The sequence below is a fragment of the Oncorhynchus keta genome, chromosome 34 (assembly GCF_023373465.1).
Source record: "Oncorhynchus keta strain PuntledgeMale-10-30-2019 chromosome 34, Oket_V2, whole genome shotgun sequence".
Lineage (NCBI taxonomy): Eukaryota > Metazoa > Chordata > Actinopteri > Salmoniformes > Salmonidae > Oncorhynchus > Oncorhynchus keta.
In genome coordinates this window covers 16,206,590-16,220,607 of record NC_068454.1, presented here as the reverse complement: position 1 = coordinate 16,220,607, position 14,018 = coordinate 16,206,590, and the positions used below count along the sequence as shown (strand labels likewise).

At 43.9% G+C, this 14,018-nt stretch overlaps 1 protein-coding gene across 1 annotated transcript; it reads right to left on the bottom strand.

Annotated features, from left to right (window-relative positions):
- Nucleotides 1-403: 403 nt before the first annotated feature.
- sik1 (salt-inducible kinase 1) lies at nt 404-13,967 on the bottom strand. The gene is made up of 12 exons (XM_052493282.1): nt 13,673-13,967; nt 12,845-13,044; nt 12,541-12,657; nt 10,345-10,408; nt 9,732-9,893; nt 8,425-8,549; nt 8,165-8,288; nt 7,642-7,868; nt 4,959-5,679; nt 4,621-4,816; nt 4,375-4,506; nt 404-4,342 (listed from the first exon to the last, which is right to left on the bottom strand). Exons 2-12 carry the CDS (start codon nt 12,995-12,997, stop codon nt 3,928-3,930), a joined length of 2,436 nt encoding a protein of 811 aa, XP_052349242.1. The 5' UTR covers nt 12,998-13,044; nt 13,673-13,967; the 3' UTR covers nt 404-3,927.
- Between the last annotated feature and the right edge of the window lie 51 nt (nt 13,968-14,018).

The window sequence follows — 14,018 nt, the reverse complement described above, 5'->3', positions numbered from 1 at the left end:
TCATCTCAGAGGGCTGGAACATCATCACAGAGGACTAGAACATCATCACAGAGGGCTAGAACTTCATCACATCAGGCTAGAACAACATCGCAGCAGGCTAGAATGTCACAGAGGGCTAAAACATCATCACAGATGACTAGAACATCACCAGTGAGGGCTAGAACATCATCAATGTGCATCATCAGCAGGTGAAGAGGACGATGTGTTTCTTGTCGGCTTTCAGAATGTGGCGTTCGAAGTAGTTTTCTTGGGAACATTTTCTGCTTCAGCTCTCCATGTCATCCATTTTGATTTGACATCAACTATAGTGGCTGTTGATCAGCCTACTTTTATTTAATAAATATTAGCATGTATTATTATATGACTAATGACATTTACACAAAATTACGATGAACAACTGGAATTTATGTTTAGGAAGTTAATTTTATTCAAATAAATAGCCACATAAATAAACAATCTTTCTATATAACATTCATACAAACACACACACAGTCAAGTAGCAAATCAGGAAAATCATAAAACATATTTCTTCACATCCAACATTTTACCAAAAAGAACATCTTACAGATCTGTGTCAAAAAGGTTACTAGTGTTTCAATAGTTCAGTTAAACTACGTTTGTGACCAGTTTTCTCAACTAACAGGAACAACAAAACCTATTTCAGAAATGAGAAATATTCACTGTAAAGTGCAATGCTTATTTTTTTCTTTAATACAGCAAGTTAAATCAAAGTATGAAAACTGGGTCTTATGAGTGTCTGGCCCATGGCGGGTCCACCTGTTTTCACTGTGTGCTGATTGGAGAAAAGCAGGGATTCTCTGAAGGTATGGGGTTTGTTCTGAAGAAGGCACAAGTGTTGGTGGTGAGTGCAATCAGCCAAAATGAAATGTCATTTAGAAATATTAACAATGCTGCTTTCAGAGAGAAATCTATCAAACAACATTTTAGCTTCAGGCTTCAAACACTTTCCCCCTTCAACATGTTGTTCAAAATGAGACCACTTCACACATAAATAGGCCTAACACATAAACCCAAACATGCTGTGCATAACTCTATCTAGATACTGTACCTTTACCACCTACAGACAATTCATTGAAACAACTTTTCTATTTCTTAGAAAATACATCAACAAATACAGCCATGGTCCTGCATTAGCATCTAGTGGCAGAAGCAGCTTTCTCATTGCAGGGGCCACACAGAGTATGCCATGAAAGCACTAGCTTAACATTTTGAGTCAACGTGTTTCTTTCTCTTACTCCGCTGCTCTCTCTTTGGCTAATCTCGAGTTCTGCCATCATGCAGTAGCAGGCAACCATGTTGTCGATAGGGAAAGCACTGTGAAATGGTTTGGGTCCTTTCTTCTAAACATATGCATTTCTATGTTCAACAAAAAACAGAAGCTTTCTACCACCTGCTCTACTCAGCTTGCTGCCTATGAAGGTCGGAAAACCTTGTACATTCATACAAAAAGAAAAAACAACAATCGAATGAACACCAGCAGGCAGTTACTGTAGTATCTTATGTCATCTCTCTATCTCTCATTTCTTCTGCATTTCAATGTGAAATATTGCACTATAGTCCCAAAGTCTTTGTTCTGGCTGTGTGAAAGCACCACATCATGTAGCATACACGTAGCCCATATGAGGTGAAACGTATAGTGGGTAAAGCTTTGTTATGGAAATGGTTGCACTCACTACTGTAAGTGGTTCTGGATAAGAGTGTCTACTAAATGACTCAAATGTAAATGTTTTCCCCTGATAGGGAATGACATCATGCTCATAGGTCTTCAGGGTCTTACATTTTGACAATATTTACAAATTGAGACATATAAAATGACATAAATACAGAGGGAATATGAGTAGAAAGTAACCATACATGAGTAGAAATGATTAATTGAAAATCAACCTTTTTGTAAGGTGCACACACACACACACGCATGCACACACTGCTTGCTAACAGCAGTACCTATTGTGCTTTAGTCACACAGCAAGTCATTTTTTCTTCTCTGGTGAAAGCAGTATAAGCTCAGCTGGAATCTCGCACAAACAAATCACAGTTTGTGAAATCACAATAACATTGTCTTCAAAGAAAGTTTGGAAGTTTAGAATAGTTATGATACTGCGTGTTTGTAGGATGGCTACAGACTAGGCGAGGTCAGTACAGGTGCATCAAAGCGGGGACCGAGAGACTGAAAGGCCATCAAGGCCATCAGACTATTAAATAGCCATCACAAGCCGGCCTCCACCAGTATCCTGTCCTGAACTTAGTCACTGTCACTAGCCAGCTACCACCCGGTTACTCAACCCTGCACCTTAGAAGATGCTACCCTATGTACACAGACATGGAACACTGGTCACTTTAAGAATATTGATATATCCCATTTTACCCACTTCATATGTATATACTGTATTCTAGTCAAGTCCATCCTATTCAACTATTGCTGTACATATACTATTCTATCCACGTATTCTTCAGATATACTACATATTCTATCTACATACTGTCCACAATGTCTATACATCCCATCACACATATGCGCTCATACATACAGTACATGTCAACAGTTCGGACACACCTACTCATTCAAGGGTTGAGAGAATGACAAGAGTGTGCAAAGATTACGTTACTACGTTGAAGAATCTCAATTATAAAATATATTTTGATTCGTTTAACACTTTTTTGGTTACTACATGATTCCATATGTGTTACTTCAGAGTTTTGATTTCTTCACTATTATTCTATAATGTAGAAAATAGTAAAAAGAATGAAAAACCTTGGAATGAGTAGGTGTGTCCAAACTTTTGACTGGTACTATATATATATATATATATATATATATATATATATATATATATATATATATATATATATATATATATATATATATATATATATATATATATATATATATGTGTATATATATGTGTGTATATATATATAATTATTTATACTCCTGACTCCGACATTGTTCGTCTAAATATTACTATATTTCTAAATTCCATTCTTTTACTTTTAGATTGGTGTGTATTGTTGTGTATGGTTAGATATTACTGCACTGTTGCAGCTAGGAACACAAACATTTCTCTACACCCACAATAACACCTGCTAAACATGTGTATGTGACCAATAAGTAATATCTTCTCCAAAAGACAAACAAAGTAAAAATAAAGAAATAACTTTGGTCTTTTCTAATTAAGTGAAAACAATAAGTAATAAGTAATTAAGGTATATATACACTGAGCAAAACTGGAAAAGTAACACAAAACAAAATCAGGAAGACTGGATCCTCCTGTTTTCAAACTTGATGAAAAAAATACAAATGAAACTGTTGAAATAGGTCTAAAATGATCTAGTATGGTACATTGATACCAGTCCTCGTTGGGGTTTCAAGACTAGTCCTTCACTCACCCCTCCACAGCGGGACAGGGGTAAGTTGGGATCCCCATCAGGGACAAAGGAGAGGAACGGAGGTCCCCTGTTGTGTTGAGGGGGTCCCAGACCTTTATTGCTTCTCTGGGGGTTTGGATGAGACCTCAGAGCCGTCACTCCAGAGTTTGGTTATTGCTTAATTCTCAGCTTATGTGATCACACACAGACACACACAACTAGATGTGTGTTTGCATGTTGTTCAAGAGTGTAGATTTGTGACTTGCATCAGTTAAAAAAAATCTATCTCCTCTTTGCTCAGTTTTTCTACCCAATTGTTCTCTTTTCACACTTTTAGAGGATCTGATCTGTCGTCATCTGCTCGTCATCTGATGGTCTGAGAAACTCCACGTCTCAAAGTTCTGTTCCCACTGTCGCTTACCCTTCCTGTCCATCAGTGATGACATCACCAGGACATTTTGTCCTCTGGTTGTCATGCAGAACAATCACTCTGTTCCAATAAGAAGTTGTTGTTTTCTGCTTCTCCTTTCTTTCCCTCCATTACTTCACCATCACACAGCTTCTCAGCTGCTGCTGTCCACCGCAGCCCAGCTCCTGCATCTCAGACTCTCTCCCGGAGGCTGAATCGAGACTCCACATCCCCTGCATAGGCATGAGGGGGAAGGGGCCCTTGGTGAAAGCCTGGGTCTGGTCCTGGGCTTGGTCCTGGGGGTTGGTCTGGGGGTGGAGGTTGGTCTCGAGGTAGAGGCTGGACTGCTGGCTTATGTGCAGTCGAGCCTCGAGGAGGTAAGCAGCAGTACCCACGGGGGAGAGAGAGGAAGAGGAGGAGCAGGAGGAAGAGGAGGAGCAGGAGGAAGAGGAGCCATAGGAGGGTGAAGATAACTCCAGAGGTTGCTGCCAGAAGGCATGCTGGAGAGCCAGGGGCTCTGGTGGGAGGGCAGGGGGTGTTGGGGTTCCCCCTGGAGGAGGGAGGGGGCGGGGGTGTCGGACAGGGTGGAGGGGGCGACGAAGACTGAGGTGGGGGAGGGGGGCTGCTGCTTGGACAGGAAGAACGGGGGATTCTGGGTTGGTGCTGGCCAAGGAGGCGGAGGTTGGGGCTTGTGCTGGATCTGGAGCATCCTGTAAACAGAGACAGAGAGGTGTGGTTAGAATGACACTTACGGTGACTACGTGTCTGTGATTGTATTTATGTGCAGGTGCGTGTGTAAGGTTGTGTGTGTGTCTCCCTCTTACCTTTGCTGGTGCAGAACTTCCTCCAGCATGCTGCGGTGCTCACTGATGGTGGGGCCTATTGATCCCCAGGTGCCACGGCTACTGCGGTCGGAGGTCGGAGGGCAGACCTGCCTCGCCAGACCTTTGATCTTATTCAGACCCAGAAGGCCTTTAGTGCGCGTGTTCTTTCTCAGCTGTTGGCGGAAGGCTTTCAGACCTGGGGAGGTGCACAGAGAGAGAGACAGGCAGACGATTGGTTAGATGATGATGTGACTGATACATTTCTCTGTAGTAATGATGATGATGAGGATGATGGGACTGATGCATACCTAATGGCTATAAACTGTCATCACCCATACCTTGTGTGAGGGAGGTGTCGGAGGCTCTGCGGCCCTCTTGGAAGCTGGCAGCCTGAGTCTGGGGGAGGAGGTGACAGGAGAGGGCCGGTGGGCTATCGGCGGGGACCAGTGCCCCGGGGTCAGTCCCAATGGCCAGCACGGCTGACAGGCCACCTACAGCGGGGTGCAGAGCGGGGTTGGGGGTGGACGAGGACCTCAGACAGCTGTCAGACGACGCACCATCGGAGGGGCTGACAACGATGCAGGGGGGGTTGCACTGGTGGAAGCGAGCAGAGACCTCGGCCAGGGTGTGTCGCCGGGAGGTGGTGGTGGGCAGGATGAGGGCCGAGCAGGTGTGTGTGACCTCTTCCTTCAGGTCGCGGGGCCGCACCTCCTCACTGATGCTGGTCTCCACCAGGCTGTTGGGGGAGATGGAGTGGTTACACAGCAGTCGGTTCAGACTGGCTTCCACCGGGAACACCACACGTTGGAACAATGCACCTTGGTCATATTCCATCTCCGCGTGCATGGGAGGGGTGCTCTTGCATTGGATGGGGTAGGCTGAAGGTCGGAAGCTGTCCTCCATGATGGCCTCTGGGGTACCGGAGTCAGAGGTGCTCCTGGGTCTCTGGTTCCAGGGCCCACACTGACGGCTGAGCTGCTGGGCTCGGTGCTCCCTGATCCTCTCCAACAGTAAGTAGTAGATGGCTGAGAAGTGGTTGTAGCTGCTGCTCTGCAGAGACTGGGGCAGAACAGAAGGACATGTTAGTCAGCCATTTTGGTCCAAAGGGTGTCATAATATAAGGGGCTGTATTTGCCAGCTTTTCACTGTTCCTCCCCCTGTTTGTCTCTCTCACTCTCTCTACATATATTTCTCTCTCAGATAGGTCTGTACCCCGTCAGACTGCGTTCACCCAGACTGATCTCATGAGAGACTGCTGTTGGAGCTCATCTACTCACCGCTAACTGTGTCAGGCTTTAAAAGCAGATGCCAGTTATCCCCCTAATTCTCCCTACAAAATGAGTATTAAGTCCCCCAGGTGTACAGGGATCCAGGGTGTGTTTGACTGTGGTGCCTGCCTGGGAGGCAGCATAACATACCGTGCTCTACTGCCAGACATGACTAACTGTCTCAAAGCCCCACCACTTTCAACCCAGTACCTGACCCCACTACCTCAGTCTTTACAGTGTACTCCAAATACTGTATTCCTGTGGTACTATGTGATCTGTATAACCCATAACCTATAACCTGTAACTCGTAACCCATAACCTATAACCTATAACCCATAACCATAACCCGTAACATATAACCCATAACCATAACCCATAACCTATAACCTATAACCCATAACCATAACCTATAACCTATAACCTATAACCTATAACCCATAACCATAACCATAACCCATAACCTATAACCTATAACCTATAACCATAACCTATAACCTATAACCCATAACCATAACCTATAACCTATAACCCATAACCTATAACCCATAACCCATAACCATAACCATAACCATAACCATAACCCATAACCTATAACCTATAACCCATAACCATAACCTATAACCTATAACCTATAACCCATAACCATAACCACAACCATAACCATAACCCATAACCCATAACCTATAACCTATAACCCATAACCCGTAACCTATAACCTATAACCCATAAACCATAACCTATAACCTGTAACCTATAACACATAACCTATAACACACAACCTATAACCTATAACCCATAACCCATAACACATAACCTATAACCCATAACCTATAACCTGTAACCTATAACCCATAACCTATAACCTGTAACCTATAACACATAACCTGTAACCTATAACCCATAACCTATAACCTGTAACCTATAACACATAACCCATAACACATAACCTATAACCCATAACCTATAACCTGTAACCTATAACCCATAACCTATAACACATAACCTATAACACATAACCTATAACACATAACCTATAACCTGTAACCTATAACACATAACCTATAACCTGTAACCTATAACCCATAACCTATAACACATAACCTATAACACATAACCTATAACCCATAACCTATAACCTGTAACCTATAACCCATAACCTATAACACATAACCTATAACACATAACCTATAACACATAACCTATAACCTGTAACCTATAACACATAACCTATAACCTGTAACCTATAACACATAACCTGTAACCTATAACACATAACCTATAACCTGTAACATATAACCCATAACCTAGAACCCATAACCCATAACACATAACCTATAACACATAACCTATAACACATAACCTATAACTTGTAACCTATAACCCATAACCTATAACACATAACCTACAACCTGTAACCTATAACCTATAACCTATAACACATAACCTATAACCTGTAACCTATAACACATAACCTATAACACATAACCTATAACTTGTAACCTATAACCCATAACCTATAACACATAACCTACAACCTGTAACCTATAACCTATAACCTATAACACATAACCTACAACCTGTAACCTATAACCCATAACCTATAACACATAACCTATAACACATAACCTATAACCTATATAACGGCCCAGCTCCACTCACTCCTACCCTCCTCTAATCCTCCTTCTAGGACCATAACACCAATAAACCAATTAACCAATCAACCAATTAACACATCAACCAATGAGCCCCTCACCTCAATGGTCCTCTGGCGGTCAATGCCCAGGGTTTGCATGATGCCCAGGACAGGCTCGCTGTAGTCCCCCAGGTTAGAGTTGTAGTCTGTGAGGGGAAGGGTCATGCTGAGGGTCTGGTGAAGAGCTGTGGGGTCAGCCAGCATCCAGTGGTGCTGCTTGATCTGGGCCACACTGATCCTCTTAGCTGGGTCTACCACCAGCATCCTACGGATCAGGTTCTCACAGTCTGCGGGGAATAAAGAGGGAGGAAGAGGGAGAAAGGAGGGAGGGAGAATGGAGGGAGAAGGGAGGGAGAGATAGGGAGGGCGGAAGAGATAGGGAGGGAGAAGGGAGGTAGGGAGGGCAGAAGAGATAGGGAGGGAGAAGGGAGGTAGGGAGGGCGATAGAAGGGAAAGCAAGGTCAGTCTGATGCTACAGCATATGCTTTTATATAATATAAACCAGTCATTTTATCAATCAATGTATCAGTCCAATCACACTATGAAATGTGTCACTGTGTGGTTGCCATGGTGTGATGGGTACCTTGAGACATGAAGAAGGGGATTCTGAAGCGACCCTCTGTGACTCTCTGTCTGAGGGCAGGGAGGCTGGGCCCGTCGAACGGAAGGGAACCGCACACGAGAACGTACAAAACCACACCCAGACTCTTTAGAGGAGATACACCAGGAGGAGAACGTCAACAAATGGCCTCTCCCTTTACTTCACTATTCATTGGTTTGACATGAAGATGGTAGAACTACGGTTCAAAACACATTGTGTACAGTTTCCCTGTCAGCCCTTACCCAGATATCCAACTGTGGCCCTTCGTACTCCTTCCCCTCGAACACCTCGGGTGCTGCGTAAGGGGGGCTGCCGCACCACGTAGACAGGGGCTCGCCTGCGTTGTAGAAGTTACCGAATCCAAAGTCTGAACGGGAAGAAGAAAGAGATTGGTTAGTTTGTGGAACTCGTGGTTGTTTGAGTCCTGTATTCCCTGCTGGCTACAGAGTTTTTTCTTGTTGATATTGCGTAATGTTAATCACATAATGACAGATGAAAGGCCAGATAGCATCTGAGCTAATGTCACCCTGGGCTCTGACACAGAGCTCTGATTGTCCTGCCACAATGAGGCACTGAGGTTGACCCGCTGGGCACTGTCTTGCTTTCTGGCAGTGTGTGTGTGTTTGTTTGTGTGTGTGTGTTTACTGAATACAGATCGTCACCCTGGCTCTCTGTGGCATCAGATCAGGCCTGCTATGACCCTGCTATTTCACCATAAAGAACCTTCTAGTTCTTGGCAGTTTGCAATTCATTAGCACTCAGACCCAGTAACAATCTTTTAATTACAGTGATGCAGGTCTTCTCTTCAGTAGAGAGATTAAGAAGTCTGGGAATCATGTAGAGAACCATAAAGGATAGAGGGGAGTCTGCTATCTATTATCTCCCAGACAGACTCACAGCCAGTTTGATGTTCATGTTATCTCCCAGACAGACTCACGGCCAGTTTGATGTTCATGTTATCTCCCAGACAGACTCACGGCCAGTTTGATGTTCATGTTATCTCCCAGACAGACTCACCGGCCAGTTTGATGTTCATGTTATCTCCCAGACAGACTCACCGGCCAGTTTGATGTTCATGTTATCTCCCAGACAGACTCACGGCCAGTTTGATGTTCATGTTATCTCCCAGACAGACTCACCGGCCAGTTTGATGTTCATGTTATCTCCCAGACAGACTCACCGGCCAGTTTGATGTTCATGTTATCTCCCAGACAGACTCACCGGCCAGTTTGATGTTCATGTTATCTCCCAGACAGACTCACCGGCCAGTTTGATGTTCATGTTATCTCCCAGACAGACTCACCGGCCAGTTTGATGTTCATGTTATCTCCCAGACAGACTCACCGGCCAGTTTGATGTTCATGTTATCTCCCAGACAGACTCACCGGCCAGTTTGATGTTCATGTTATCTCCCAGACAGACTCACCGGCCAGTTTGATGTTCATGTTATCTCCCAGACAGACTCACCGGCCAGTTTGATGTTCATGTTATCTCCCAGACAGACTCACCGGCCAGTTTGATGTTCATGTTATCTCCCAGACAGACTCACCGGCCAGTTTGATGTTCATGTTGGCATCCAGCAGTAGATTCTCAGTTTTGAGGTCTCTGTGAACGATGTGGTGTCTGTGGCAGTAATCCACTGCCGTCAGAATCTGCCCGAACTTCTTCTGTGCCTCGTCCTCGCTCATGCGCCCGTTTGAGGTCAAGTAGTCTGGAGGACAAGAGGGAGGGAGAGAGAGAGAGAGAGAGAGAGAGAGAGAGAGAGAGAGAGAGAGAGAGAGAGAGAGAGAGAGAGAGAGAGAGAGAGAGAGAGAGAGAGAGAGAGAGAGAGAGAGAGAGAGAGAGGGGGCGTTTTAGACTCAGATGCCTAAACCATTTATTCATCCTGGGTGAGGGAGGAACTTCATATCTATTTGACCCCTTTTATTACCTAAAAAGATACGGCACAACCAGGGGAGGCTGCTGAGGGGAGGACGGCTCATAATAACGTCTGGAATGGAGTCAATGGACTGGTATCAAACGTATGGAAACTACGTCTTCGATGTGTTTGATACCATTCCATTGACTCCAATCCAGCCATTATTATGAGCCGTCCTCCCCTCAGCAGCCTCCACTGTGCCCAACACAGGTTACAACAAAGGGATATTTTATTTGATCCTCACCGAACATCTCTCCATTTTTGGCGTATTCTGTCACAATGTACAGCATATCTTTAGTCTCCATTACCTAAGAGAAACACAAAGAGAGACATAGAAGAGAAGTTAGCTAAAAGTATACACACACAAACATACCGTGATGACGTGAGGAGAGAGAACTTTTCACTCTGTGAGTGTTTTAGCAGAGCCAGGACTGAGCACTGGGGACATTTTCTGGCAAACTTCATTTTCCTCTGACCACACTACCCCCTTCCTGTTCCATAACTCCTGTCACACACACACACTGGGCATGCTGACTTTCCATGATATGAACTGTTGCATAACAGAGATGACAGGCACTTCCTGTATGCTCTTTATTTATAGGACACGAACACGATATGAACATGAGTCCACACAGGCAAAAACACACACAACAGTTCAAACCCATGTTCCCACTAAACTGTGTTGTCTGTCACCGGTTGTTGTTGTTGGGAATGTTGTGTCACTACCACTTCTTAGGAAAGAAAGCCTGATTAACATCACTGCCAGGACTCAATAAACCAAAACCTAGCTAAGCTAAACGCTAGCTAAGTCACGAATCAACAACAATGGCAGTCATTTCATAGCCTCGTTTCATTTCCAAACCAGTTTCTCTTTCATTTTTCTAACTGCGTGAGAGACAGAGAGGTCCTGGGCAGCCGTAATGGTTAGGGATACACAGACGCTTCACATAGTCTCTAGTCTTCGTCTGAGAGAGATGAGCACCACTCTTTGTCCCTCTCACCCTAGAGGTGCTGCTGATGTCATACAGGCTTCCAGGGAAGTGGTCTGGCACGTTAAGGGCCCCTCATACTGGCCCCTTGAAGAGTAGTGTGTGGGGGAGTGTGTGAATGAGAGAGAAAAAGAAAGAAAGAGAAAGAAAGAGAAAGAAAGAGAAATAGACAACAGGCTGTGGTCATCTCTAGAAGTACAGGGGGAAAAGTGTCATTTTCTTCACAAAAGAGCATTCAGTATCTAAAGGTCAGCATATCTAAAGGTCGAGGTTCAACACTTTGGTGTTATTTTGGAGGGTTTTTTTTGGTGGTGGTGGATCAGCTTTAATATTGCAAATAGATTGTGGCTTTTTTCAATGTAATTGTCTGCCTCATTTCCAATCCCCCACTGTTTGTTAGTGTAACAGAAGGATGAGAGGGAGAGGATGTGACCTCCGGATCACAAGGTTGCCCAGCTCAGAGCCATTAGTCATCCAGTGACTCCTCTTAAGTGAGAAGTTTCCCTGGCTGTCGAGAGCACAGCAGCACTGTCAGATCTGACCATTACTGTGAGCCCTGATTGGAAATGCTGATTAGCTTTAGGAGGACTATCCCTCAGTACTAATTTGCTCACAGTGGTGGCTCGTCCTCTGTAAGACATATGACACATCAGGCTTTCCTGTCCAACTCAAAGCGTTGTGTGTGTGGCTGTGCGTGTGCGTGTATGTGTGTGTGTGTGTGCGTGTGCGTGTATGTGTGTGTGTGTGTGTGTGTGTGTGTGTGTGTGTGTGTGTGTGTGTGTGTGTGTGTGTGTGTGTGTGTGTGTGTGTGTGTGTGTGTGTGTGTGTGTGTGTGTGTGGGAGAGGGGGGGGGGGCCTTCTAATAAGATCTTTCCCCAGGATTTTGGGTGTGGAAGGGAACACAATTTCGCAATCTCAGCAGTCACCCTCTTAAATCCCTCAGCAGTCACCCTCTTAAATCCCTCAGCAGTCACCCTCTTAAATCCCTCAGCAGTCACCCTCTTAAATCCAGACATCCAGTAATCCTCAAAACCAGCAAAACAGCACAGAACTGAACAAAGGGCAGAGAACTGCTGATTGAAAAAAAGATGTGTGTGTGTATAAACCCAGATGTACCATAACACAAACAGTGAAACCTTCCTTTCCATTTCAGCCATACATTTCATCTCTTCCAAGCCACCACACGTCCATCCCTACTCCTTGTCCTTTAAGTTAAATAAAGGTCAAATAAAATATATATACAAATAATAGGCCCTCTACCTCTCCTGTTTACTGTGCATGTGTTATTCGTCCCCGACACCCACTCAGCTCTTGTGTCTCTCTGTGGACACGTAGCCAAACACACAGCCCAGTCACTCAGCAATATCCATGATGGATAGCGTGTCAGTCAACACACCTAAAATAACAGACCCCCCAGTGGAACAGTAGATCATCATAGAGACAACACACACCTGGTAGAGTTTGATGATATGGGGGTGGTTCAGCAGCTTCATTATCTGGACCTCCCTGTAGATCTTCTCTAGGTTGGATGGGTTTAGTCTCGTCTTGTCAATGATCTTTATGGCCACCTGGCAGTGGACAACCAACCAACACAGCAAACTGTAAACACACGATAAGGTCTACTATATCCAGAACAAATGCACTGTGAGAGGCTGATATGATTCTACCAAATGCTTTTCAGATGTGTCCGTGTGATTTAGAAATGAATCAAATATGACATGGAACCATTGGTAAGGAAAGATTTGGGATGCTGACCTGTGTTTTGGTGACTTTGTGCCTTGCCAGTTTGACCACGGCAAAGTTTCCTTTCCCCAGAGTGCTGATGATCTCATAGAAGCCGACCTGGAGAGGCCTTCCCTGGGTATGGTTGGGCTGGGGCCCCTGGCTGCTCCCCGTCATGATCACCATGATGATTATTATATTCCCAATGATAGGATAAAAATTGTGTGTAGTACCTGCGTTACAAAAGTACACATTTAAAATATCAAATGCGCATACGCCTATGATTAATGGCATTGTTTTATTTTTTATTGTAGGCCTATTATTAGTGTGTTATCATTTGTTAGGCCTAATGGATTACGTTATCAATGTATTATTATCATTATTGATAATAACGTTATAATTAGAACCATTAGGCTACACATTTAACTAGGCGTAGTTCTTCCACAATTACTATTAAAAAACGCAATGATTCTGAATTAACATTGCCATTGCATCATCATGCACAAAATAATTCAAGATAGAGCACATCATTTCATGTCTGTCAAATCTTCAAGTTTGCACTAAATTGAATTACTGCTCTAACCATATATTAATTATTTTAAATACGGCTTTTGAAGAAACATGCCCAAATATGAAAAGTCTATGCTTAATAGACATGTAGACATTTATAACATAACACAGAATTGTTAAGTGTTAAGAAAATGGCAATGGCAGCTCGGCGCACACAGGCTGCCCGAGTAAAACAAATACAAACGGTCTCAAAAAATAAATACAACATTATTAAATATGTCCATTATAGATCCACTTTGAAATACAAGCCAGATTTTTCCAAAGAATCATAAGAGCATTGCCGTGTCTTACCTTATTGGATGTAGGTGCACCAGCTCCTCTCACAGTTTAATCGGTTGTTACAGACAGCTATACAAGTCATTCTATAAGGATATTAGTTGCAGTAAATATGAGAAAAGTATAATGAAAAACAGCATTTCACTTTTTTATTTTCCTTCTTTTAAAGAAATATCTACATAAATGTACACTGAAGTGTACACTAAAGTGTGCCAGCCGTATCAGTTAGAACTATTTACAGGTTGATTTGGCCGGTCACAACCCCGGCTACCGCACTGTTCCGTCTGCCTGTGCGCTCCTGTGGAATGCAGACAGCCACAGTGTTCATGGGAAACTCCTCCTCTCTCGCTGCTATAGGCTA